Source organism: Capsella rubella, unplaced genomic scaffold (assembly GCF_000375325.1).
Source record: "Capsella rubella cultivar Monte Gargano unplaced genomic scaffold, Caprub1_0 scaffold_6, whole genome shotgun sequence".
Taxonomy (NCBI): Eukaryota; Viridiplantae; Streptophyta; class Magnoliopsida; order Brassicales; family Brassicaceae; genus Capsella; species Capsella rubella.
In genome coordinates this window covers 8651615-8677967 of record NW_006238918.1, presented here as the reverse complement: position 1 = coordinate 8677967, position 26353 = coordinate 8651615, and the positions used below count along the sequence as shown (strand labels likewise).

General features: G+C 37.0%; 7 protein-coding genes across 7 annotated transcripts; 4 read left to right on the top strand and 3 right to left on the bottom strand.

The window, feature by feature from the left end:
- Positions 1-1939: 1939 nt before the first annotated feature.
- On the bottom strand, positions 1940-2419 carry LOC17882562 (protein DOWN-REGULATED IN DIF1 11). The gene has a single exon (XM_006289683.2). The coding sequence runs from the start codon at positions 2417-2419 to the stop codon at positions 1940-1942; it is 480 nt and encodes a 159-aa protein (XP_006289745.2).
- An 890-nt stretch (positions 2420-3309) lies between these two features.
- Positions 3310-6460, top strand: LOC17882887 (transmembrane 9 superfamily member 9). Its single transcript, XM_006287180.2, has 7 exons — positions 3310-3527; positions 3877-4041; positions 4149-4258; positions 4363-4480; positions 4559-4671; positions 4752-4902; positions 5026-6460. Exons 1-7 carry the CDS (start codon positions 3402-3404, stop codon positions 6181-6183), a joined length of 1941 nt encoding a protein of 646 aa, XP_006287242.1. The 5' UTR covers positions 3310-3401; the 3' UTR covers positions 6184-6460.
- Positions 6461-6716: 256 nt separating this feature from the next.
- LOC17883619 (early nodulin-like protein 3) lies at positions 6717-7550 on the top strand. The gene is made up of 2 exons (XM_006288683.2): positions 6717-6989; positions 7074-7550. Exons 1-2 carry the CDS (start codon positions 6812-6814, stop codon positions 7448-7450), a joined length of 555 nt encoding a protein of 184 aa, XP_006288745.1. The 5' UTR covers positions 6717-6811; the 3' UTR covers positions 7451-7550.
- On the bottom strand, positions 7507-10518 carry LOC17884357 (nuclear nucleic acid-binding protein C1D). The gene is made up of 6 exons (XM_006288566.2): positions 10167-10518; positions 10009-10064; positions 9804-9858; positions 8539-8619; positions 8190-8445; positions 7507-7729 (listed from the first exon to the last, which is right to left on the bottom strand). Exons 1-5 carry the CDS (start codon positions 10393-10395, stop codon positions 8210-8212), a joined length of 657 nt encoding a protein of 218 aa, XP_006288628.1. The 5' UTR covers positions 10396-10518; the 3' UTR covers positions 7507-7729; positions 8190-8209.
- Positions 10519-10696: 178 nt separating this feature from the next.
- LOC17883347 (protein CROWDED NUCLEI 2) lies at positions 10697-13267 on the top strand. The gene has a single exon (XM_006289640.2). It carries the CDS (start codon positions 10702-10704, stop codon positions 12907-12909), a length of 2208 nt encoding a protein of 735 aa, XP_006289702.2. The 5' UTR covers positions 10697-10701; the 3' UTR covers positions 12910-13267.
- Positions 13268-15659: 2392 nt separating this feature from the next.
- LOC17884538 (protein RRC1) lies at positions 15660-22577 on the top strand. The gene is made up of 17 exons (XM_006286667.2): positions 15660-15959; positions 16041-16173; positions 16346-16391; positions 16669-16729; positions 16821-16955; positions 17076-17192; positions 17281-17446; positions 17932-18044; positions 18234-18305; positions 18686-18907; positions 19000-19058; positions 19158-19242; positions 19328-19465; positions 19805-20029; positions 20115-20851; positions 21220-21383; positions 22096-22577. Exons 1-17 carry the CDS (start codon positions 15885-15887, stop codon positions 22395-22397), a joined length of 2850 nt encoding a protein of 949 aa, XP_006286729.1. The 5' UTR covers positions 15660-15884; the 3' UTR covers positions 22398-22577.
- Positions 22578-22666: 89 nt separating this feature from the next.
- On the bottom strand, positions 22667-25056 carry LOC17882944 (probable folate-biopterin transporter 2). Its single transcript, XM_006289432.2, has 5 exons — positions 24260-25056; positions 23922-24181; positions 23742-23837; positions 23495-23665; positions 22667-23411 (listed from the first exon to the last, which is right to left on the bottom strand). Exons 1-5 carry the CDS (start codon positions 24621-24623, stop codon positions 22803-22805), a joined length of 1500 nt encoding a protein of 499 aa, XP_006289494.1. The 5' UTR covers positions 24624-25056; the 3' UTR covers positions 22667-22802.
- Positions 25057-26353: the final 1297 nt, after the last annotated feature.

Below are 26353 nucleotides of genomic sequence, written 5' to 3'. Positions count from 1 at the left end.
TCTAAATTATATTATGATAAAGCTCTTGTGACCTAATTTATTTTTCTATGGTCGTCGTAACCTTGCCACTGCTATACAAACCAGTGTTGCTTCCGCTATCTTCTATTTTCTAAAATTTATAAATTTTAAATCTATTTTTATAGTGATTTTACCAGTTTTCTATTAAACTTAGTAGCAATTACCGTCGGTTTCCATGAAAGCTACCGCTGCCGCCGTTTAACTTCTTCATTGCCGCTGTTTCACAAGCCGCCGCACGTCTATCTTCTACACATACTAAACCTAAATTTTTTCTTCAAGAATGTATTGTCTAAGTGGGTGTCCAAAATTTCGAATCACCAACTTGAGGAAAGGTATTAGGATATATTAGAATATATTAGAATATTGAGATGTGATACGGTTCTATCCTATAAAAAAAATTCTTTTATGTATAAATATTACTTTTATATTAATGAATAAACCAAACTTTTCTAAATAATATGAATGTCCATTGCTCTATATCGTTTTTATTACTTCTTTTTATATAGGAGAAGAGAACTTCTTAAAGTCGTCCAAACATTCAAATGTTTCCCTATGTCCATCAAAAGCCTTACGAAATCTTCTACAAAAATAATCATATCTAATGGAGCTATTTGGAGTTATGGATTTAATGGACTTTGATAAGAAAAAAGATTCATATTTCAATCTGATAGACTAGTATGGGTCATAGTACTGGACTTTGTATATAGCTTAATAATACAGAAAATGTGTCCACAAATAATGTCTTGTAATCACATATATTTGAACTATTCATGCTTGCAACGAAATCAAATTGATACCTAAGTGAGACCCTCCTACGTTATTTCCTCTCAATGTTTCTATGTTAATCTTGCAAACACATATGATTAATGGCTCTTAAGTGAACTCTGACCCTCCGCGTAATTTTTGTGATTCATCTTCGTGTTATCTGGAGGATACATTTTATATCATATTTTTATCCATCTAACACAATGAATCATTGTCAATGATACAATATTAGGAAATCTTAATATTGTCTCTCTCTTTTATAACTAAAAATAATATTTAGTTATACATATGAATAAAGCTCTTTATCTTACCAAAAAAAATGAATAAAGCTCATTAATATATATAGATATATAATTATTATATTTGCAAAATTAAATATTAATATATCTGGATATCTCACCAATCCAGATGCTATAATTATCAGCTACTTAAAACTTGTCAAAATGTTATATAACTAAATACTGGAGATTAATTGTCTTTCTCTTATGTGAAAAAAAAATTGTCTTTCTCTTTTGGGAATTCATAGTACAAATCAACTATAAAACCTTACAATTAACTTTTATAAAAATGTTAAAGATATCTAAACCATGATGATTGCTTTCTTATTTTTCATAATCACTATTACACTATAAAAACATAACAAGAAATCATTAAAAAAAATCTCATATTCTTTTTAAACAAAGCAAATACTACAACATGTTGGCAGAGGTGCTTATAGGTCTGTTTCGGTTTCTTATAAGACTGCTTCAGTTTCTGCTTTGGACCATACCGCGCTTTTTGTTCGCTATTATATCATCATCATCCAAGAAAACCAAATATCAAAAGACTCAAAATGTCAACAATGAAAGCGATGGTTTAACATTTTTCTCATTCTTGTTCATTATGGTGTTCTTGATGGGGGTTGTGTATTGTATAATCAAGCAGGACATGAACGAGAATGGTCGTGCTAACACAATGACCGTTGCTATTGCCATCTTCACTTTTTGTGCGATCTTCTTTTGTTTGTTATAGTTCTTGTATTGATTGATTTTAGTTGTTTAAAACATATCATAAGTCGTACATGTGTGTTACTATTACATAACTCTTTACAAATCATAAATAAAGTTGCACATTAGCAGGAAGCAGCAGCTTCGACCAAGTTTTTACAAGTTTTGTTTTAACCAGAATATGGCGTATGAGCAGCATCACTTTGAGCATAACACCTATTCCAAACTTTGCTAGCCTTGAAAACACTTCTCGAAGCAAAACGTCTCACATGATAATTCTTGAACATCACATTCGCAATCCCGACGTGACAATCTTTCCCAACACTCACTATCTTCTCACAACAACGGTCCGAAACGTTCCTGTTCTGAAGAATCTCTTCCATCACTTCCTCGTTACACTCTCGTCCCCTCTTCTCGCTGCAGTTCAAGAGATAATCAAAGTGCTCTGATGACTCTTTGTTAAGCACATCTTCGTTGTATTCTCTTGAAGTCGGCGATTCTGCAAACACCATGTTTAAATCAGTGCTAGGGTCGATGATCCACGTTTCATCATCATCATCACTCTTTGTGGCTAAGTTAGGATTAGCTGATGATATCAAGATGGTGCTTAAGAGACATCCCATGAAAAGTACTACCTTAATCATCTCCATTTTTTGTATTTCTTGCCTTTTCTTTCCATATCTTTTTTATATATTTAGTGATATAAACGTTATAGTAACGTTTTTAATTAATTAATTTACTTACATTAGTTATAATTAGGTCGAAAACTAACATCTTCTGGGTTGCGTAACGTTTACGTAATAAATATATTTTACTTCAATGTGAACAAAATAATAAATTTGACTTTTACGAATTAGAATACAAAAATATTCTCAGAGCAAATGGGACATATTTGATATTTGTTAAAAAATTCAGAAAATCTTTTCGCTATAAAAATAACACAAATTATTTCATAATTGATGTAAATTGCACGAGTTATTATGATTTTCCAGTTTTCTACTTATTGTAATTACGATTTTCAACGATGTTAAAACAATAGTAGATATTGTTACAATTACAGTTTTGCAGAGAAGTTTTATTATTGTCATAACTATGAGTCCATGACTATAATAATCTGCCTTCTTTTGATCATTTGTAATGTTTACGATTGCGCTAATATCATTGAAAATCGTGACCACAATTGGTGGAAAATCGGGAATTGGAACAGTTAGTAAACTTTTTATAAACTATAAATTGGTTTTTACATTTTTGTGCCAATAAAAATTATGTATTTCTCTGACAAATATTAAATAATCATGTTTTCCGTTTTTAATTTAAAATTTTCCAAATAAAGTATGAAAAATGCTTTTCAAATCCTTAATGGGCTTTTAGTTCAAAAAAAAAATCCTTAATGGGCTTAAGAAATGAGGCCCATTTACATTTCCTCGACGGGGTTAGACACGTGGCGAAATATAAATGGAGAAGAGTGATGTCAGAGAAACGAAGCAATAACGGAGAGAGAAACAAGGATCTCTCTTCTCTTCTCTAATCAATTCAATTTGCTTCTTCTTCTCTCTGAGACTCTCTTCTTCGCACAAATACACACAAAACTGTTAAAAAGCTTTTTTAAGCTCCAGATCTGTGGAAACTCCCATGGCTATGGAGTTTTATAGAAGTTCCAGGAGACTACAAATCCTTGGATCTGTGATTCTTCTTCTCTTTATCCACGCTGCTCACTCCTTTTACCTTCCTGGTGTTGCTCCTCAGGATTTCGAAAAGGTAAAACGTAGATGAATTAAATTGGGATCTGATTTGGATCTGTCGGATCTGGTTTTTGTGAACTTTGGTTTCGCGATTAGTTTAGCGAATCATAGTGCCACCGACACTTTAGGATTGTGAATTTCGCATTCTCGTTACGATCTCTTGATCTGTACCAATGTCGCATTCCAGTGGAGCTACATCGTTTAGTTTTGATTAGCTTCTCAGAGTTAAATTTCTGTGTGAAATTTTGCATGCTTTGTTTGATTAGTATCATAGAGATTTGGTGGCTTGTGACTTATAGTTGAAGATCCAAGCTGAATTGATGGGTGGTTTTGAAGTTTTGATCTTTTGTTTTGGGTGTCTGTAGGGAGATGAGTTGAAGGTGAAAGTGAACAAATTGACTTCCATAAAGACTCAGCTTCCATACTCGTATTACTCTCTTCCTTTCTGTCGTCCTAAGAAGATTGTGGACAGTACTGAGAATCTTGGAGAAGTGCTACGTGGAGACCGGATCGAAAATGCTCCTTATTCGGTTTGTTTCTGTTTTGATTGAATATGATGGCAGTTGATTCTTAAGTTATTCTTTATGTCTTTCCCTTTGCTTTACCCCCTAAAACTTGCGGAACTGGAATAATGCAGTTTAAAATGCGTGAAGCACAAATGTGCAATGTTCTCTGCCGTGTTACACTTGATGCCAAGACTGCCAAAGCATTCAAAGAGAAGATTGATGATGAGTATCGGGTCAACATGTAGGATTTAGGATATGAGATTTACATTGACATTTTTTTTTGATGAATATCATGCACTCTCCCTCTGGTACTTTTCTCATGCTGTGTTTGTGTGTGTGTGGTAGGATTCTCGATAACCTTCCTCTAGTGGTTCCAATCGAAAGAGTTGATCAAGGTCAGGGATCTCCCTCTGTTGTGTATCAGCTAGGATATCATGTCGGTCTTAAAGGCCAGTATGAGGGGGTAAGTAAGTTTAGATTATTTACTATTTGCATTGCACGTGATATCATGATTTTTCTAAGCAGTCCTTTCGTTATACAGAGCAAAGAGCAAAAGTACTTTATGCACAATCACTTGGCATTCACTGTCCGGTATCACAGAGATATGCAAACCGATGCTGCAAGGATTGTGGGATTTGAGGTCAAACCATTCAGGTGCAATTCTTGTTAACAGATTAGACTCTTGGGATGTCCTCTGTTTTTCAGTACTAATTCTCTTTTCCCTTGATTTGCAGTGTCAAGCATGAATACGAGGGACAATGGAGTGAGAAGACCCGTTTGACTACCTGTGATCCTCACACAAAACGCCTGGTTGTTAGCTCAGCAACACCTCAAGAAGTCGACAATAAGAAGGAAATTATCTTCACATATGATGTTGATTTCCAGGCAAGTTCTTATTCGCTGAACAGTTTATAATTATTGTGTTCCTGTTCTCACAGTTTTTTCTTGGTGAAATACTATTTTGTTCCTGTTCTCACTGTTTTGATTTTTGCCCTGCTGCCTCTTCAGGAAAGTGAAGTGAAGTGGGCGTCTAGATGGGATGCTTATCTTCTGATGAGCGACAATCAAATTCACTGGTTTTCTATTGTCAACTCTCTGATGATCGTCCTCTTCCTTTCTGGTATGGTAGCTATGATTATGCTGAGGACTCTTTACCGCGACATTTCACGATACAACGAGCTTGAGACACAAGAAGAAGCTCAAGAAGAGACAGGGTGGAAACTCGTCCATGGTGATGTTTTCAGGCCTCCAACCAATTCAGATCTTCTCTGTGTCTATGTTGGCACAGGTGTCCAGTGTTTAGGCATGGTACTTGTCACTATGATCTTCGCCATGCTCGGATTTTTATCACCTTCCAACCGGGGAGGTCTTATGACAGCTATGCTTCTCCTCTGGGTCTTCATGGGTTTATTTGCTGGTTACGCCTCTTCACGTCTCTACAAAATGTTCAAAGGAACAGAATGGAAGAGAATTGCCTTCAGAACAGCCTTCTTGTTCCCTGCAGTTGTCTCAGCCATCTTCTTTGTCCTAAACGCTCTTATCTGGGGACAAAAATCATCCGGAGCTGTTCCCTTTGGGACAATGTTTGCTCTTATCTTCCTCTGGTTTGGAATCTCAGTCCCTCTTGTCTTTGTTGGCGCTTACATCGGATTCAAGAAGCCACCGCTCGATGACCCCGTGAAAACCAACAAAATCCCACGTCAAATCCCAGAACAAGCTTGGTACATGAACCCAATTTTCTCAATCCTTATCGGAGGAATCCTACCATTCGGTGCGGTCTTCATCGAGCTCTTCTTCATCCTCACATCCATCTGGCTCAACCAGTTCTACTACATCTTCGGTTTCCTCTTCCTCGTCTTTGTGATCCTCATGGTCACCTGCGCAGAGATAACCATTGTTCTCTGCTACTTCCAGCTTTGCAGTGAAGACTATCTTTGGTGGTGGAGGTCTTACCTCACCTCAGGTTCTTCTGCGGTCTATCTCTTCCTCTACGCAGCCTTCTATTTCTTCACAAAGCTCCAGATCACTAAGCTCGTCTCAGCGATGCTCTACTTTGGTTACATGCTCATCGCCTCTTACGCCTTCTTTGTGCTGACCGGAACAATCGGTTTCTACGCTTGTCTCTGGTTCACAAGGCTCATCTATTCCTCGGTTAAGATCGACTGATTCAAGAAAACATTCAAGAGACAGAAAGAAAGAAAGAAGAAGGTAATATAGCGTATGATTTTCACAAGTTCCAAAATCTTTTTTTTTTTTTTGCTCAATAGGAGTCTTCTTGTTTCGCTCTGGTTTTGGTTACAGTAACGAAAGAAAGGTTTTTATATGTAAACCTTTTTCTTAGAGTGTATTCTGTTTGATTTTTCCCAAATGACACTTCGGATTATCTTTTCTTGATTGACAATATGTGATTCTTTCAATTCTATTTATACTCTCCTTTAAAATCTTTAGAGACTCTTGAGCTGGTCTAATCGCAGACACAAAGTCAAAGAGATATAATTATTGGTCCACTCACTGCACTCGTATTTATAATTCTGTCTCCGACCGTTATTAAAAAATTGGTTTTACGTACATGTCCTCGTACGGTGACTCGACCGTTTAAAATAAGCGTTGGGAGCAACAGAGAGCAGTACTGTAGCAGCAGACACCATTTAACTTCCAACGGCTAGTTTCTTCCTCTTTATATATACAGACCCAATCATTCACAACAGAGCCCAAATAAGCTACAAAATATCTCTCTTTCATTCTTATCTCTCCATCTCTCTCTCTTGAGCTCTCACACGTAACTTAAATCCTAATGGCTCACAGAACTCTTTTTCTGTTCTTCTCTGTCTTCTTCTTGTTGACTAATCTCGCCTATTGCAAAGAGATTCTGGTCGGAGGCAAAACCAGCGCCTGGAAAATCCCTTCTTCGCCTTCTGAGTCCTTAAACAAATGGGCTGAGAGTTTACGATTTCACGTTGGCGATTCTCTTGGTAAGTTTTAATCTTTTTCACCCAAATTCAGATAAAAATCCAAAAAATCAACCCTTTCCTCTTAACTGTTTTGTATGTGAACAGTGTGGAAGTACGATGGGGAAAAGGACTCTGTTCTGCAAGTGACAAAAGAAGCATACGTTACCTGCAACACCACAAACCCAGCTGCTAATTACAGCAATGGAGACACTAAGGTGAAGCTAGAGAGATCTGGTCCTTTTTACTTCATCAGCGGCTCCAAAAGCAACTGTGTTGAAGGTGAGAAGCTTCACATTGTTGTCATGTCCTCTCGTGGTGGCCACCACACTGGTGGTTTCTTCTCTGGTTCTGCTCCTTCTCCTGCACCTTCTCCAGCTTTATCAGGTGCTCCGGCTATTGCTCCCGCCACCGGTTCTGCTTCTTCTTTGGCCAGTCGAGTTGGGGTTTTGGGATTTGTTGGGTTAGGGATTGTTTTGCTCTGATTTTTGGATTTTGATATTCTTTTTTTCCACGAGAGATTTGTTGAATTCTTTTTGCCTTTTAGACATTAATGTTATTACCGAATATAAAATTTGCCAACTTTATGAGCTTTCCGAGAACAGTTGCTAACACAAAATGCAATGTACAACATCATACACCCAACACCACAACACTAACTGGGATATTAAAAACGCTATCAAAGATGAGTTGCAAAAACCAACTTCTCTGCAACGGCGATGCTGACGAATGCCACAACTACTATCCGGAAAATGTAGCAGCAGCTGCAAACGATGAAGAAGAGAAAGAGAGTTAAGTAACTGATGCAATTGATATTATTCTGGTATATACAGAAATGATGCTGAAACCTTAAGCCTCTTCCATTCAGCGAATAAGTAACGGATGCAATGATAAGACAAAAATTGAAGAATTATGGCTAACATTGTAGCCTAGGAAATCACAAAAAAATGAACACTACTTCACACTACTTCCTCATTGACCCATCCTTCATGATTTCAAAGATATTAAAATCACACCATCAGGAGAAACAATAAATCCATATGTATAACCTCATAAAGAGAAGAGAGTTTTCAAAAGAAATGGAAACAAACAGTCGATAAATGTCTATTAGAGTTTATTGTTTTTATTAGGAGAAGGTATTTTTTTGTCTCTTGGACGACCACATAGTTGACAATTCTAGAGATTTGCTTTCAGGTGTCAAAGATAACCAGAAAAGAACATTACCATGATATATTGGTAGTAAGTCAGGCTGTACCAAATTCAACATCATCTGAACCATCAGCTGCCGCCATTAAAGGGCCCTTCAAACCATTTTCATTGTTACCGATAATCTCACGAGCTGCCTTTTCAAGAAATTCCTTCGCGGCTGACTGAACAGATTTCTCATTTGATTGGTACTTCCTCTTTCTTGCAGTTGTTTCTGAATTCCTGATCCTTGATTTGTCTTCTTTACTGAGGTCTCTAATGTTTTGCTTTTGGGCTAGATTCATTTAGTAATGAGTGTTAGAGATGCATGAAATCACGAACTTAAAGGAAAAGAGAAAGGTAGAGATAAAAACTGCATAAAGCTTACTCGTTGTAAGATCAGGCAGAGAGTGTTCGATGAAACGGGTTGCTGCCTGACGGTTTAAGACAGTAGTCGGGCGCAATGGTGCTACAATAAAAAGAGAAACAGATAAAAGATCATTTGGTGGATAAGACATTGAATTAGAGGTACCAATTAAGTCCAACAAAATCGAAATGAATACAAAATTTCTTAATCAGATAAACAACCTAACATCAACTAGACAATTTAAAAATGAAACGATGCGCATCATAAAAAGAGATTCGAGTAGCTAAGTAGAACTACTCGGCCCATTAGTATTCAATAGCAGATCGACAAAACGATTCTTGTAAGAAAGGCCCACGCGCACAAGCGTTACCAATCTAGTAAACACCTTCTAAATGGATATATACAAGTTCGTTCGATAAACGAAGAGAAGAGACTCATATCCCCAAGTTTCAGACAGTAGACTGGAATAAAATGATATTTGACAAAAAGATTGACATGTTCGCGAAACATCAAAGTCGACAATTAGCCACTAATGAATTCAAATCAAAACAAGTTTTATAAATGGAAGTACATCCTGACAAAAACAGAATGAAATATGTGAAAACAGAGAAACTAGCTCCTGAATATCCCTTAAATTTAAGATGAAAGGTGGGTGCAATACTAAGGTTATGAAAAGATATATCCAGAACAATGCATTAGGCGCGAGACATTATGATAAGCATTCCAATAGAAACACCATTTTAGTAAACAAAGTTGAACTATTACTTCCCTGCATTTAAGATGGGTACATGCAATAAAAAGAGTATTTCAACCAAAATCATCATATCTACGAAAAGATAAAATCAACACTAAGCATAGATTGAAACAAAAGAAAACTAAAGAAGGCAGAATCATATTCCTAACAAAAAAAGGATCAGAACCACAAGTTCTCTTAAGAGAAAATATGTCATTCAACACCCACATGATTTCATTTATCGCATGAGAAACTGCTAACACCTATCAGAAAAGTTCTAAACTGAGCATAATTTTCAAAGGTTGCTGAGATATTATCCCCAACAACACTGGACGCAGCATTTTTCCAACAAAAAGAGAAAGTCATAAAACTTGTTTAACCCATAAGGCAATACAATCACCAATACAAATTGAAACAAATGGTTTTATAATACCCAAATTACTTGTCTTCTCCATCCAACATTCAGAGACTATAAACCCAAATACTTGTCAGAACTAACAAGATTTGATCTCTCTCTACAAATCATTCCAGGCACCAGAAAATCAATCTTTACCTTTACTTTGATCCAAACACTTCTGAAACTTCTCTCTGTACACGTTGATCCGCTCCTACACAACCAACACTACCATCAATTAAACAGCAAAAGATACCCTTTTTATTGCATTTCCAAGCATAAAAGAGCTACAAACACCATTTAATCAAGCCAACAAGATAAATAAGAGAACTACAATATACACAAGACACAGAATTACACATACAATTTCAGATTTCACACGATGATCATCAGGATCAGCGCCCGTACACCTCAACCTCACTGCAAAAACCAAAATACCACAAACAATTTCAACATAATCGAAAACAAAACAAACTTCAATGGAAACAGATTTACAAGAAGAAGAAGAAGAAAGAGAGTTACGTTCGTAAAGAGTAGTGGTTGCTTCAGCTAGCAAGTACATAGTCTTAGCTCGCTGCAACGGCTGCATTGCAGCAAGAACCTCTGGCTCAGCTAAAGTAAGCATCTGCTCAAGCTGCGGTTTCAGTTCATTGAGGTACGCAAGTGTTTGGGTCACAGCTTCAATCGCTGATATCGGAACCACTCCAGCTCCCGCCGCCGCACCACCGCTACTTCCTCCACCTCCTTCCATCTTCAATCGAAATCGAGAAATTGAAAATTTGAAAAATTGAATACTCTGATTGATTGGAGGAACAAGCTCGGTGTAGAACTCAAGAGGTCAATACTAAAGCGTTAGGTTTCCGATTTGATTCTCTGAGTCGCCGACAAGTGTTGAAAGATGAATAGGCGCTAACGTATTCGGAAAGAGTGACGTCAGCATTATAAAAGCATTTCATTTAATACGGGCCATTAATAGGCCCAATAAAGTAAACATTTATGGCCCACTAAACTGGTGAATTAATTTTTATGAAAAAGGCAAAGTAGATCTGATCCGGCGATGATCAGATCGGCGATGGATGGTGGCGACAATGATATGGACTCTCTGTTCGAAGGGATGGAACTTTTTACGCCGGCGTCTCAGTTCGCCGGTGACAACAAGGTAAGCTCATCTTCAATTTCACCACCGTCTCAATCCGAAGATTATGAAGCCAAGGCGGTGGAGACGACGGCTCCTCAGCCAGATGTGACGGAGGCTTTGGACGAGAATTTGTTTTCAGACTTAACGATTGTGACTCCGGTCCAACACCAACCTGAGCCGATCGAGGTAGTTACTACTACTCAGCAATCTCCGGTGAAGAGTTATGGACGTCAGGTGTCACGGTCCTCACGGAGGAAGAAAAGAGCAGCTGGATTAAGAATAGGATACGGTAGGCACGAAACCAACAATCACGACGATGACGAAGATGATTCCGTCAGTCAACAATCCGATTCCGTTAGTCAACAATCCGATTCCGTCAGCCAAGTATCGGATTCCGTCGCGCATGTGTTTGATTCCGGTAATCAATCTTTGGACTCTATTCCTGATGTTGCTGTTGTTGTTAGTAATGGTGGCTCAAGGCTAGAATTAGTCAAGGCTCAGATCGAAGCGAAGCTTAGCCGTGCTCGTGACTTGGCTGCTTCGGTTACTTCTGCACGCAAGAACGCGATTAGGAAGAGAAGGCAAGCATCTGAGAATCTCAGATTAGCTTCTACTAAGCACGAAGAGCTCGAGAAGCAGCTTGAAGAAGCGATCGAGGCGGAGGATTTCGAAGCGGCTGAGAGGATTAGCGAAAGCCTCGCTGCTAAGGAAAGAGATAGGCTAGCTCTGTTGTCATTGCTCCGCCAAGCGGAATCTGATTGTGACACCATTGAGTCGAAAATGGAGGAGGTTCTTCTTTCTCAGATTGCAGCTGAAGAAGAATCTGCCTCTCTGCTTCGCATGTTTTGCACGGATGCTGAGAATGATGCTGGATCGATTTTGGAGAAGGCAGAAGCTTTTTGTTCAGATGAAATGGAGAAATGGCATTCATGTTCTGAAGATGTGGAGGTTAGAAAAGTCGAATTGGATGTAGAATCTGTTGTAGTTGATAACGTTCGGTTGTCGTTGAATGGTACTCTTGAGGGATCTGTGGAAGAAGATATGAAAGAGAAGGAGATGCTGCGTAAGAAGAAAGAGCAATTGTCAGATGAACTTGAGGAGCTGCTTGCTTTGGTGAAGGCAAAGGAGAAGGAGATTGATGAGAACAAGTTGCAAATTGAGGCAGTTGAGGAGAAGATTAATAATGTGGTGACTGGCTACAAGGAATTGCAAACAAGCTTAGATAAAATGTTAAGCAATGTGCAAGAGGGGCTCACCCAGATTGATAAGGAAACTGAAGATTTAACAAGGAAAAAGAAAGATGTGGACGAGTTCATGGCAACTGAGAAGGAGAGAGGAGCTGAACTCCGTGATCTTGTCCGTGTTTCAGCAGATGAAGCAAGTGAATATGAGAAAGTTATTGAATTGCGAAAAGGTCTGATGTCATATGTGTCTAAAACTAGAGAAGAGAGAGCGAAGCTTGTAAATATCGAAGAGAAGCTTTCTGAGGAAGTTCAGAAGCTACAAGAGGAGGTTTCTAGTACACGAGAGTCACTACAGGAGCGATCTTCTAAAAAGTCGATCATCCAACAGAATATTACATCTTTCATGGATAAAATTATGTTCATAGAGAAAAGGATGCCGGAGCTTGAAGCAGAGAAGAAGGTGGCTGCATCAACAAGAAATTTCAAAGAAGCTGGGAGAATAGCTGCAGAAGCCAAGTCCTTAAATCTGGAAAAAGATAAGATACAGATCGAAACAGAAAAAGCTAACGCTGAGCTTGAAAAAGCAGAACATGAGATTGAAGAAACCATCAAGAGGCTACAAGAGATAGAGGTGTTGATTCTGTCAAAAGAAAAAGAATTGGCGATCAGCAGATTCCAGAGGTTACGGATCGACAGTGGGACTGCAAAGGCAGAGAGTTCAGCTGCTCTGGAACTGAGCGACCTCGAAGAAGCTAATCTTCTTCTCGAGGAAGCGCAAGAAGCAGAATCCGAGGCAGAGAAACTTAAACTCACATGCGGTCTCAAAGATGAAGAAGAAGGAGAAGAAGAGGCAAAATCTTACGAAGTTTTTGTTTCTATGGAACTCATAGCCACCGTTGGTCTGAAAAAATTACAAGAACTGACGGAATCTGTTCCGTCTTAAACTTTAAAAGCTGCTTCCAGGTTTAATCGTGGTGACTAAAGGAGTCATCAAGGAAAAGAACCAAATGGTTTTGTAGATTTATCAAACACCATTGAGCTCCACAACGAAGTCCACATGTATGTTTTTTGTTTTTGGTTTTGTTTTCGGGATCCTTGTTTAATTGATTGGTTGTTCAAAGAGAAGAGTGCAAAGCTTATTCAGTTTAAAATTGTTGTGGATACAGAGGAAGAGTAGAAAACATCCATGACGAAATACAGTATGTTGGAATGTAATTACTTTGTTTTGTCCATTTTGGGTACGTTATGGTGGTAAAACGTCTTGTAATTTAAGATTTTGAAAATTGGGTACTTATAGTCTTTATCACACAGTTCTTGGATGCACACACAATGAGAACTGAAGACATCACTACGATGAACACTACTCAACCATCACCCGCTGCCAAATAATGAAATACTTTATGAGTTCATTTGACAAGAACTTCACCGCATGATCTATTACCATATCATAACTTATTCTACTATTATTATTAAAAGAAAAAAAAAACTTATTTTATTTTTTATGACTTTTAAGAAATTTTGAAAAATACCCATTTTTCAATTATATACCTTTAAAAAAAATGCCTCAATCCATTTTATGGGTTATAAGATATTTCTAAATAATTACTTTTAGGAGAAGTCATCCAAATATTTATAAGGTTTTAAAAGGGTTTCTAACTTTTACTAATTTTTATTTTATTTTGAAGTGTTATTGGTTTTTATATTTACAATGTCTATATTAAAAGACTTTTAGTTGTTTGATTGAAGATTTACAATAATCAATTATTTTTTTGTATTGTTATTGTTTGATATATTCTCATAAAAAAATTAGTTAAAACAGTTCAAATAAGGTGAAACTTATATCATTTGTAAATCATAGCAACCAAATATAATTTTTACCCTCCAGATTTCTCTTTTTAAAATGGTATTCCATGTTTTTCTTGTCAAAATATAGAAAATACCAGAATGAATAAAACTCGAACGGAATGCTACGAACAGTTGACATATATATTGACAAGGGAAAAAACAAACTATTATTATTAAAGTCTATCTTGCAAAGCAGGCATGGAATATGTTATGATGAATGTTATTCAAAAAAAGTGGATAGACCATTCACGGGATGCTCGGTAAATGAGCATGAGCATTACTGTAATCTACACACTTTGGTTTACATCAAAGTTTACAAAAATATTCGTTAAATGGACTAAGTGTTTGAAATTCTCAAAAGACATCCGGTTGAAGCAATATTTGCTATTTTACAGCATGAATACGACTTACATCAAAAAGGGGTAAGATCAATACTTAAGTCATTCACCAAATATCAAATTATCAAACTAATACTTAATATAGGTTATTCGGAAAACTTGTACAGAATTTGTGGTAAATTTAAAAAACTAATTTACGTAAAAGTGGTCGAATGTTGATAAACTTAGCATATCACTCTTTAACCAACAGACTCTCTCTATATAAAAGTATGTAAAAGACTACGTCTCTATTTATTTCTCTCATTCGAAAAAACTAAACTAAATATTAATAATTAAATAAATAAATAAAATTCAAGAGAAGAATCAGCCACCAAAAGTTGTTATATTACCAAATTTTAATATCTTTATTTTTGGTAAATATATTCTCTCTCTCTCATAGAAGTATCACGTTTTTATTTGTTTGAAAAACTAATCAAATTTTAGAATTCTATGCAAAAGGATTTCAAAATGACATCTTCTTCACAAAAATACATGTCATGCTCAAGCAATCTGATTTCAAGATGGGGAGGGGGGTGGACTGGTATTGGCTCATGAATTTTAAATTATTTAAAAATTCAAAACAAATTTATATGTTATTCGATCCTTAAGTCATCATCTTTATTCATTCATTGATTCTCTAAATATAATTACAATCTTCATCTTGTTTGTTTAATTATTTGTTGTTTGATTTCAAAATCCACATTAGGTTTTAAATGGACATGAAGTGAAAAATATCATGATTCAAATGTGTAGGTAAACTATGGTTTTTCAAAATTTAGATGTCTAATTTCAATATTAATAAAATTTTCTAAATATTATATGAATTTCTTCATGGCTTCACGCGTTCTCTAGATGACAATCAGAAAGTATTTGAAGGACAAGAAAGCTGGAGGATTAATATGCATTGCATAAAGAATACGGTAAAAATGATATACTCTAAGTCTTTTACCATAGTTTTGGTCATTGCGATGCCCTCTTGATTCACATGATTATAATTTTATGTATGATTAATATGCATTGCATAAAGAATACGGTAAAAACGATCTAATATGAGTCCTTTACCATGGTTTTGGTCATTACCATGCTTTCTTGTTTCATAGGATTGTAAATTTTTTTTATGTGCATCCAAAACAATATACACTATTTGGTTGTCATTTCTGGTTGAAAAGCCAAAAAAAATGTTTATAACCGAAGAAAAAAATCAATGAACCAATAAAATATTTTAGTATACAATATAAAGATTTAACCATCAAATTTGAGGTAAATTTGCAATGAGACTGAGAATATAATTTTAAAATATTAATTTTGTAGAAAGACATTTTTTGGTTTGAAATTCCATAAGTAAATAAAAGACTACTGAAAATATTGGTTTTTTTTTTTGGTAGGAAAATATTGGTTTTTTTTGTAAGCATACAGTATTATCTAGTTTTAAAAAATAAAAATAAAAATAAATTCTCAATCGTTATTTTTTTTTAGCTCGTCTTGGTGTTCTCTTCAATCCCTAGCTTCTTTTGATCAATTCGTCACCCTTCTCGATTACCTCCAAACCCTAGTTCTGAATCCGAATCAGAAATTCATAGTTACTGTATCTTTCTCAATCCGCTAATAAGCTTCCCAGTATCATCCTCAACGAGCGGGCTAAAGGGTTTTAGCTCGCGGCTACAAGTTACCCGAGGAGAAGTTGGATGCTGGAGAAATGAGTTCATTCTCAATTAACCGGAAGAAAACGCCATTCCAGAAACATAGAGAAGAAGAAGAAGCTCGGAAGAAGGTTTGTATTTTTCATGAATCGAAAACTTCAATCAAATTTGAGCATTTGTTCATCGGAGATGTTTTTGGATCTTAATCGCAGAAAGCGGAGGATGAAACGGCTCGTTTGTATCAAGAATTCGTGGAATCGTTTCAAGGGGATAGTGCAACTACTAAGACTTTTGTTCGAGGTGGGACTATTAATCCAGGAGACAAGCCTAAGGTTGATTCTGAAGGTTAGTCTCTGAAAAGGCTACGGCTTTTAATTAGATGTTGTTACCTTGCCTCTCTCTCTCTGTGTGTACTTTTTTTTGATGGTGTCAAATGGTTAGAGCGATGCTTTGATTATATTGGGAACACATTAATAAGAGTATGGACCTTTTTTTTCTATGCGTTCGCGGATGGCAGGTGAAAAGTCCAAAGATGGGGGTTCGATTTCAAAGAAGGGGAGTAGGTAAAACTGATTGCTTTTGATTGATCGATATTCGGTTGCTATCATAAAGAGTTTGACCGCTCGTGATTTGCGTCGATGAGTATGCACTTTTGGTTTGGTTGTTATAAGGTTGAGTAGAATAAAATTAGTCCTGTATTTGTTGTTAGCCGAGGTCGTCATGCTTTATTGGTAAATGGTTTGGGTCTTAGGAATGATGTTCTTAGGTATTGCTTGATAAGTTGAAATCCTTGCGTGTATTCTTGTGTATAGAAGATTATCTTTCACGTAATCTATGCAGGTATGTTCCCTCTTTCCTTCCACCGCCACTGGCATCTAAGGGTAAAGAACCGGAGAAGAAGGTCAGTAGCATGGCCTTTGTCACTGTTAATTGGGTTGTTCATTTGAAGCAGTGATGGTTAAGTTGTAAGTTCATTTATTTCATCTTTCTAGAGGGAAGAGGAGAGACCTAAGGAAAGAGAAAAGGGTAAGACTCGAAATATAGATCATTTTATGGAGGAGTTGAAACGCGAACAAGAAATGAGAGAGAGACGAAATCAGGATCGTGACCGTCAGGGCGATAACTCGGTTCGTTCATCGTACTCTTGCACTCTTTTTTTATCTGTGTTCTGCTCTCAGATTTTAACTCTGCACTGTCTTTTAGAGAGTTATGCCCTGCTTTCTCTACTAAACTTATTCTATCTTCAGCCATCTAGCCGCTTTGATGAGCTACCTGATGATTTTGATCCCAGTGGAAGGCCAGGATCGTTTGACGATGGTGACCCACAAACTACGAATCTGTATGTTGGGAATCTTTCCCCAAAGGTATTTCTTTTTTCACTTGGATTCATGTTTTGTTTCTCTCGCCAATGTTTTCTTAGTATTCATAAGTATAACCTTTATGCTCACGTAGGTCGATGAGAATTTCCTTCTGCGCACTTTTGGAAGATTTGGGCCCATAGCTAGTGTGAAGATTATGTGGCCAAGAACAGATGAGGAGAAGAGGCGACAGAGAAACTGTGGCTTTGTTTCCTTCATGAATAGGGCTGATGGACAAGCTGCAAAAGATGAAATGCAAGGTTAGCTAGCCTCTCTTCTCTCTAAAACTATCTATTGTAGTCTGGGCTAAAAATCATTCGCAACGTAATGTGTGATATTTGTTAGGCCTTATACTTTGTAAGTATGTTAGCTTAAGTACTTCAGTTCCAAAAAATTTGATTGGTTTCATATGCGCAAAGCCTGTGTCAGTGTCAAAGAAATATGTATCAATATTCATCACATGGCATTGCTTTGGCGTTAGTTTTAGTCATTAGTACTGCCTTACTTTGGAACCTTGTCTTTTGTTTCTTTTGTCTCTGCTATCTTCACTATTACTGCTTTCTGTTGGTACCTTTTTCTTTTCTTTTTTGATCGGTGGTTGGTCAATGATGGAAACTTATGACCCTTCTGGCATTATTTACTAGTCTATCTATCTATGGTCGACTGGTTTTGTACTAGCTATACAACATGATTGCATGTGACAACGTTAAAGAAAGTTATGAAGGAAGTTTCCCAATTTTAACAGGAATCATCGTCTATGAGTATGAACTTAAGATTGGATGGGGTAAAGCAGTATCTCTACCGTCACAAGCACTACCCGCTCCACCACCTGGACATATGGCTATTCGGAGTAAAGAGGTTTGTGATGCATACTGTGCTGCTAGCCCTGATACATTTCTTCTTTTATTCTATTCACTAATCTAGGAATGGGCCTGATCTCTTAATTTATTGGTATTACCTTGCCATTTTTTTTGTACAGAAATTATTGACTGCCAGTTTTATATCTGTTTAGTGTAAATCTAATAGTTCATATATTTTCATTGGCAGGGCTGCAACTTAGTTTTTTCTGGTCAAACGGGTCCACCAATAACTTCTGTTCCGAATCAAAACTCTGAGCTGGTATGTAAACTTGGTTACGCATGGCTTGAATTGGTTTTTTTATATGTTGAATATGATATTACTATATAGTTTGGAAATGTTACTATTAAGTTCCAGGATTGATTGTCGTTACTTCTTGAAGTAATCTAAGACATAAGAAGAACTAAAAACCAATCTTGGGATAAATTCTATTTTTAGTGCATCCTCTACTTCCCCAAACCACCCAATGGCCCCAAACCAGTCCCCAAATACTTCCAACTTCTCAGTACTTTATGCTTCTCTTGTTTGTAATGATCTAGTTCGACTAAATTACTGATGTGGCCCCTGTAGATGATGACACTGTTATCAGCTACCTGTGTTTAGTAATCATATTCTAAATGAACTTCTCTTGCGTTGAACAGGTTCTTACTCCTAATGTTCCTGATATCACTGTTGTTACTCCTGAGGACGAGCACCTCAGACATGTGATTGATACGATGGCTCTCTATGTTCTGGATGGTGAATGCGCCTTTGAACAAGCTATCATGGAGAGGGGCCGTGGTAATCCAATGTTTAAGTTTTTGTTTGAGCTTGGCTCAAAGGAGCATACTTACTACGTCTGGAGACTCTATTCCTTTGCTCAGGTACACTTTGATTGCTTTGTAACTATGTATATCTTAGTTTCTCCTCGAGCTTTACATTGTTATGAGCTGATGATTATTTTTGTGTTGCTTAGGGTGATACACTTCAGAGGTGGAGAACAGAGCCGTATATCATGATAACTGGTAGTGGAAGGTAGTGAGCCTTGCAAATGTTGAAACTGATCCGGGTGTTCGGTTTCGTTCACCTTTGCATATGAGATCTGTCAACACTTTCTATTTACTCTTACTGCAGATGGATACCGCCACCACTGCCTGTAACTAGGACCCAGGAGCATGAAAAAGAGTCGGCCAGCACATATGCAGCTGGTAGAAGCAGGGTAATCTTACTTATTTCCTTTTTTTTTTGTTCCCTAAGGTTTTCCTTGGGTGTGCGGGATACCTCACACTGGTGAATTTTTACAGCGGGCAGAAGCTGAGAGGACTCTGACCGATCCTCAGAGGGATGAGTTCGAGAAAGTGTTACGTGCTCTTACTTTAGAAAGGAGTCAGATAAAAGAAGCTATGGGTTTTGCTTTAGATAATGCAGATGCGGCTGGAGAGGTATTATATGTTAGTTAGATTCGATACATTTATTTTTACAGAAGATCCCATACTTCATACATATTATTCAGAAGCTTTAACATATGTTTCAATATTGTTATAAAATTTTCTGAGTATTGGTTAATTTGTATGCAGTAGTAAAAAAATGCATACTACGCCTAAAACATATTTAGAAAGATAACCTGTTATTGGACCAAAATCTACGTTTCCTATTAATTGTATGTTCAGGTGTTTTTTTTTTTCTTCTAGATATTACAATGAACACTGAAAATGATTTACTTGTTTTTAAAATAGATATTCAAATGCCTTTTCCTGCTTACATATTTGTACTTTCCACAGGTCGTTGAATTTTTGACGGAGTCCCTGACCCTAAAAGAGACCCCAATTCCAAATAAAGTTGCTAGACTCATGCTTGTGTCTGATATTCTTCATAATAGCAGTGCACGTGTTAAAAACGCATCTGCATACCGGACTAAATTCGAAGCAACTCTACCCGACATAATGGAAAGTTTCAATGATCTGTATCGAAGCATAACTGGAAGAATCACGGCTGAGGCTCTAAAAGTACTGTCAGAAAGAAAAATGATATTTGATGGTTTTCTTTCCCTGTAACTGTACTGTTCTAAATTCTCTCGGAATCTTTTTGCAGGAACGGGTTCTCAAAGTACTGCAAGTATGGGCAGATTGGTTTCTCTTTTCAGACGCATACATATATGGACTACGCTCCACATTTCTCCGATCAGGAGTCTCGGGTGTTACCTCATTTCATTCTATCTGTGGTGATTCACCTGACATAGAGAACAAAAGTTACGTTGACAATATGAGTTCTATTGGTAAGATCAATCCAGATGCTGCACTGGCAATAGGCAAAGGAGCTGCAAGACAAGAGCTGATGAATTTACCAATTGCAGAGCTTGAGAGACGTTGCCGGCACAACGGACTGTCTCTTGTAGGAGGTAGAGTGATGATGGTTACCAGGCTACTAAGCCTTGAAGACACAGATAAACAACGTGGCTATGAAGCAGTGGATGTAATTTCAAAGCATCCGCAAGACCATTCAACTTGGGAAGAAGATAAGACTGAGAAGGAGCATATCAACAACAGCTACGCACAAGTTGAAATGAAAGAGCCTGTGAATCTGGCCACGACAATACCAATCCCACAGCCTGAGCTGAAAGCCTTTATGGGAAAAGAGAAGAATGAACTCATATTGCCAGCTTCAAAATGGGCGAGAGACGATGACGAAGCTGATGATGAACAAAAGAGAAGCTCCTCTTCAGGAAGTGACAATGCTGGTGGGATAACTTTCAAGGCTGATGACGAGGATCTCAAGGGTAATGATTGTGTCCGTGTCCAACCTGACAATGGAATGGATGAGGAACAAAGGTATGATCAATGCATCACTTTTAAAAATATATAAGGAAAGTGACGTAAGCAGGCAAAAAAACACCAATTGCATTATTGCTCATGTTGGTGCTGGAGCATAAAAAACATCAAAGAATAACTCGAAATAGTTCCAGGAAGGAGAAAAATCACCGTAAGGTGGATAACTTATACCATAGAAATTTTAGGGCATACGCATCAATTGTATAAACCCGGATTTTTCTAAACCCTTAGTCTCATACATGGCTTGCACCAATACTGTAATGTTTACAAGAAAAATGAAAACTTACGATTCCCTAGAAGTTACTATTCAATTGTATAATTTGAAACTCAGTAGACTTCTCCCTTGCTCTGTTTTTCTGTTACTGCAGACAAAAGCGTAGACGCATAGAAGTTGCTTTGATAGAGTATCGTGAAACTCTGGAGGAACAAGGGATGAAAAACTCCGAGGAGATAGAGAGAAAAGTAGAAATCAACAGAAAGAGGCTTGAAGTTGATTATGGCTTGTTAGGATCTAACGAGGGCAACAGAAATCGTAAGTTCTTACTTCAAATTACATATACTCTTCTGTTGTTTTGGGGAAGGTTGTTAATTTGCCTTATGTCCATTGATGCAACAATGGGCGAAACTTGGCTTACTTTCTGCAAATTCTTTAGCTCAGTTTCTCATACTCATGTGTAACTGAGGCATTACACATGCATGAGTGCGTCTCAAACACTATCAATGTTTGAGTTTGGTGTTTCCATCTTAAATTTAGGGCAAGTATTAATGCCAAGTTATTTCCAAAAACCTGTTCCGTCATTTACAAATGTTTTTCCTTTGTTTTTGTTTTTGTGTTTGCTGATTTGAAAAAACTGGAAATTTGAACTACTCGTTCCAGTGAATGTATTCTTAATAACAACTTCTGGACTCCAGAAGTTTGACAATGATAGCTAACAACTAAGGACAAATCGTTTCCTTTTGTATAAGTGATAGTCTTCTCTTTTTTTTTTTTTTTGTCATCAAGTGATAGTCTTCTCTAATGTTTTTATTTAGAACTCTGAGTTGCATATGCTCTCTTGAACTTTTGTTGATTTTGACTTTCGCGTGCCATGTTTCTTGATTTAGCTTTGTTTTTCAATTGCTTCCTCTTTTCTGGAAATGCTCTCATCACGGGAACTGGCAGCATCTGGTATAGTCCAGGACATGGCCATGTTCATGTTGATCCAGTTGACCCTTATGAATTCAATCTTTGATCTGAACTGCAGAGAAATCAATAATAGAGCGGAAGGAGAGGCGAGAAGATTCTCGAGAATCTTCTAAAAAGCGGCAACGTGGGGAAAACAAGAGTCACAGTCCGCCGCGGAAATCATTAACCAGGGAGAGGGAGAGAGATCATGACTTGGATAGAGACAGGGATAGGGATAGAGAGAGACACAGAGACAGAGATAGGCAACAAGATTTGAATAGGGATCGGGACCGACGTGAAAAGAGTTCAAGCCACGATCGAGATGATCATGATAGAAGCAAAGAGAGAGACAGGGACTGGCGCAGACGAGGCACGAGATGATGATTATGTTTGTTCTCACCTCATGGTTTGTTCTTTTGCATGACTGGAAATTATCTTCCTATGAAAAGATTTTAACCTGTTTGTGTTCCTTTCTAAATCCAAGAAGATATGTAGAACTTGTTCCCATACACAGCTTGTAATTGTGTATTCCAATTTCTGAAAGATTCCTCGTTCATTGTTTCTTCTGCAGGATTCATATGTTTTTCTTAGATGTATAAGTAGATTAGTCCCCTAATTTCACTAAAGATGTTTTCTTCTACACCCAAAACAACATGAACTTATTATCTATTCAGAGAAAAATGTAATGCCATTTCACTATCCACCAGTAAAATTTGTAGAAGCTGCTGAAAAACTGAAGCATTTGCTTCAAACACTATAACACGAGAGCACTGAGAACACTATAAGCTATCTTCTGTCAACAGACTGAACAAGAGATGCCAACTCCAAATTCCGAGTTCCTTCTTTTTCGTCTTCCTCTTCTTCCGAATCCTCGCCCATTATCTCATCCGGTAGCTTGAACGTGTTCTGATCTCCCTTAGGCACAAGAAACAGAAAACAGAGCGGCAAAAGTCTCATCACATTCCTGACCAAAACCGAAAGCCAGAGGTTGCTAAACTCAGTCCGAGTCACCTTGAGGACGTGCAACAATATTCCACCGAGCCAAGATGAGGTCATGAGGCCTGCATTGTCAATTGACATTAACAACGCAAAGAAGGTCCCTTCAATTCCGTGAGGACAAAGCTTTGAAGTGAGGACGAGTAGCGGCATCCATTTCAGGCGACCGATCATCTGAGAAACTATCTCGTCCACTACTATGAAGAGGTAATCCGGTAAACCAAATTTCAAGTTGAGACGTAGCACAAGAATGAGGTCAAGCATTCCGGATAAAGCAAAGAGAAGTTGAGTCCACAAACATAGGCTACGGAACGGATGATCCTTTAGGACTAGCTGGTACAACATTGCTGCTAGAATCGACCCGATTGAACCAATTGAGAGAATGAAACCAACAGTTTCCTGAAACAAACCAGAAAAGCTTTCAACATATTATGCATTTCCGGGTGGATCTTGAAAATAGAAACGGCTTGTGTTAAGATTACCTGAGCAAACAAAGGACCATCCTTTGAATCCGTGAACCAATAGAAAAGACCTTCATGAATGTTCAAACCAAAAGTAAGGGAAATGTACATATACAAACTCGGACGCCACACATCTGAGCACTTCATTGTCCTCCACATCGCTTTCCCTGCATCCGTGAATTTCTGGTTTACCTGAAAATGATGCAGCAAGAGTCAACAATCACATATTGGTAGGAACCAAACTAGTGCAGATAAAATAGAAATTTACCTGTTTGTAAGAGAAACCAGGAACATGGGGCTCATTAAACACAATCCCGACTACGGATACTAACGCGAATGGGAATGTCAGCAAGCCAAACACTCCCTAATGTCGAAAAATCAGCCAAACACAGCATTAGAGAGGAATCTTGAATAACAAAGATCACAGTAGTCAAGACAGTTCTCTAACCTTGGAGCCAACAAGATGAACTAAGATACCACTCATAAAGAAACCAAGAAGTGCTCCAATGGAGGAGCTTAAACTGCATAAACTCTGCATATCCGATGCAAGAGAAGGGTGTTTGATACTGTTGTAAGCAGTGCAAGCATCAATGGTCACATCTGCTATGGCCATTGCAGCACTTGATATAGTCATCCACCAAAGCGCCAAGTAAAGATGTAGATTACTATGAAGTGATATGAACAACAAAGAAACCACTCCAAGCACCCCTGCAAAAACACATTACATAACATATAAAATTTATAGCTAATGAGACAATAGCAGATAATTTGATCAGTGGCATTTACCAGCTAAGATGAAGTAAGGACGTCTATGGAAACCAAAGATGGGAAGAACATCAGTGAGAATCCCCCAAAGAGGCTTAATGATCCATGGAATCTTAGTGATTGCAGTGAGAGCTTGAGATTCAGATGGCTGAACCTTTTGAACATCTTTCATATAATACTCTGTAGCTACACGACCCAATGAGCCACCAAGACCTTGGTTTATTCCGTACAGTGAGACCACACCAAACACAAAGCTCCAGTGAAGCTCTGAGGCTAACATCTTTAACCACCGCACAGGACCACACACCACATTACGGAAATGGCTTTCTCCTTTGACCACATGTACGGATCCGCCGTTTTCAAGGTTTTGCTCTTCCACTACCATAACTGTTAAGAAGAGAAAGATTCAAGATTTGACTCCGTTTAGAGCTCAAATGTCGAAACTTTTGATATGGGTTTGGTATTTAAAAAACAGATCCGAGGAACAGAGTTGTCTGAAGTGTGGATATTTCTTGGACTAGATTGAGCTCAGACCAAAAGGATGAATCTTTTTGGTGTAAGGCAAGTCAAAAAGCAAAGATTTGGGAATTTAAAATGACGAATCTTCAATCAAAGCTTAAAGAAACAAGAACGAAATAGGCAGACATGAAGCTTCGTTGACCTGTTTTGGTATGATGAACAAATAAATGCCCATTGAACTAAAGAAGAAGGAAGATTAAAGAAATGAAAGGATAATACTCAGATCAGAGAGAAGAGACGAAAAGGGAAAGGCCAAGCTTTTGCTGCTTAATACGTTTGACCAAAACACACACATCTCTTTTGTTTGTCTCTTTGCTAAGAACATTCTTTGTCTATTTTATTTTCCTGAAAACACACACAGCTTTTTTTTTTTTTTTTTTTTTGGCAATTTTACCTGAAAAATTGAAACTTTTTAATTGAATTTATGAGGTCTTTGTTTCTATTTTCTTTTGGTCTATCTATTCATTAGAATTTTATTTTGTAAGGTTAGTTAATAATAATTCAAGAAAGAGAAGATGAAATTACTTTAAATTAATTAAGCTAGTTACCATTGACAAACCTAAATAATACTTCATCAATACTTTTTGACTTTTCTTTTTTCTCTACACAAGTATTTTTTTATTTTTTATTTTATTGTTAAAGTCCTAAATAAAATTAAATTTTAGTTAAGTATATTAGAATGAAATAATTTTAATTTATGTATTTAACTATTTATGCATTGTATTACTTTTTTCTATTTCAGCAAGGCAAAGAAAACAAAGGAACAACAAAACATTATTTTTATTTTTTTTATAAAAACCTAGTATATCTCCTTTTTATGAACGTGTCCGGATACAGTTGGATCGAAATAGATCTTGTCACCACTACGGCACTACTTCTCGTCTGATTTTGATACACCAAAAAGTCCATTTTCATTTCTTTAACAAATATCAATTCCACCATCTTTGGGATGTTTGTTAATAGTTTTATAGAAATAGACAAAAAAAAAGCTTGCCACCAACTACGAACTGTTACTTATTGTTATATTTTGTCATATGAATATTTAATTTTTGGATGATGTTGTGGACTTGTGGTGGGTTTGTCATTGATAAACCTAATTACAAAATACTAAAGATTTTTAATAAGTATAATAAGAAGAATGTAGAATCATCATTCATCAAGTCCACTCCTTCGTACGTATATGATATATATTAGTGCCAAATAAAACTGTTGATCCTAAACTAAAGAAAATAAAGATTTACACAAACCCGTGATAAATATAAATTTTGAACCCAAAAAAAAAAAAAAAAGAAGAGAAGTTTGACCTTCTTCTTAATTTCATACAATATGTCTTTAAAGTACATAAATGATCACAAAGTTCGAAAAGACAAATTACAAAACCAAAACACTTGAAACTAAATTCGCTTAATTAATTAGACTCATGCATGCATGTATTCATTATGTGTTATACATGTGTACTTATATGGATGTTCAGAAATCTAAAAAGTTAAGACAAATATAGCAATAAGCAAAATACTTTTGATCGGAGAAGGATCGATTTTTCATTTTCTTTGTCTCTAGCCCAAGCCTTTGGTTGAGCCACTGCCACCAACATCA

Excerpts from the sequence above, each read along its gene's own strand:
- LOC17882562 (XM_006289683.2), bottom strand. The coding sequence starts at position 2,419 with ATGGAGATGATTAAGGTAGTACTTTTCATGGGATGTCTCTTAAGCACC.
- LOC17882887 (XM_006287180.2), top strand. The coding sequence starts at position 3,402 with ATGGCTATGGAGTTTTATAGAAGTTCCAGGAGACTACAAATCCTTGGA. Across the intron at positions 3,528-3,876 it reads CTCCTCAGGATTTCGAAAAG|GGAGATGAGTTGAAGGTGAA; the intron begins GTAAAACGTAGA and ends GGGTGTCTGTAG. Across the intron at positions 4,672-4,751 it reads TTTGAGGTCAAACCATTCAG|TGTCAAGCATGAATACGAGG; the intron begins GTGCAATTCTTG and ends CTTGATTTGCAG.
- LOC17883619 (XM_006288683.2), top strand. The coding sequence starts at position 6,812 with ATGGCTCACAGAACTCTTTTTCTGTTCTTCTCTGTCTTCTTCTTGTTG. Across the intron at positions 6,990-7,073 it reads TCACGTTGGCGATTCTCTTG|TGTGGAAGTACGATGGGGAA; the intron begins GTAAGTTTTAAT and ends GTATGTGAACAG.
- LOC17884357 (XM_006288566.2), bottom strand. The coding sequence starts at position 10,395 with ATGGAAGGAGGTGGAGGAAGTAGCGGTGGTGCGGCGGCGGGAGCTGGA. Across the intron at positions 10,065-10,166 it reads AACCACTACTCTTTACGAAC|TGAGGTTGAGGTGTACGGGC; the intron begins GTAACTCTCTTT and ends TGGTTTTTGCAG. Across the intron at positions 8,446-8,538 it reads TCTGCCTGATCTTACAACGA|CCCAAAAGCAAAACATTAGA; the intron begins GTAAGCTTTATG and ends AAATGAATCTAG.
- LOC17883347 (XM_006289640.2), top strand. The coding sequence starts at position 10,702 with ATGATCAGATCGGCGATGGATGGTGGCGACAATGATATGGACTCTCTG.
- LOC17884538 (XM_006286667.2), top strand. The coding sequence starts at position 15,885 with ATGAGTTCATTCTCAATTAACCGGAAGAAAACGCCATTCCAGAAACAT. Across the intron at positions 16,174-16,345 it reads GCCTAAGGTTGATTCTGAAG|GTGAAAAGTCCAAAGATGGG; the intron begins GTTAGTCTCTGA and ends CGCGGATGGCAG. Across the intron at positions 20,030-20,114 it reads TCACGGCTGAGGCTCTAAAA|GAACGGGTTCTCAAAGTACT; the intron begins GTACTGTCAGAA and ends ATCTTTTTGCAG.
- LOC17882944 (XM_006289432.2), bottom strand. The coding sequence starts at position 24,623 with ATGGTAGTGGAAGAGCAAAACCTTGAAAACGGCGGATCCGTACATGTG. Across the intron at positions 23,666-23,741 it reads CTGGTTTCTCTTACAAACAG|GTAAACCAGAAATTCACGGA; the intron begins GTAAATTTCTAT and ends CATCATTTTCAG. Across the intron at positions 23,412-23,494 it reads ATGGTCCTTTGTTTGCTCAG|GAAACTGTTGGTTTCATTCT; the intron begins GTAATCTTAACA and ends GGTTTGTTTCAG.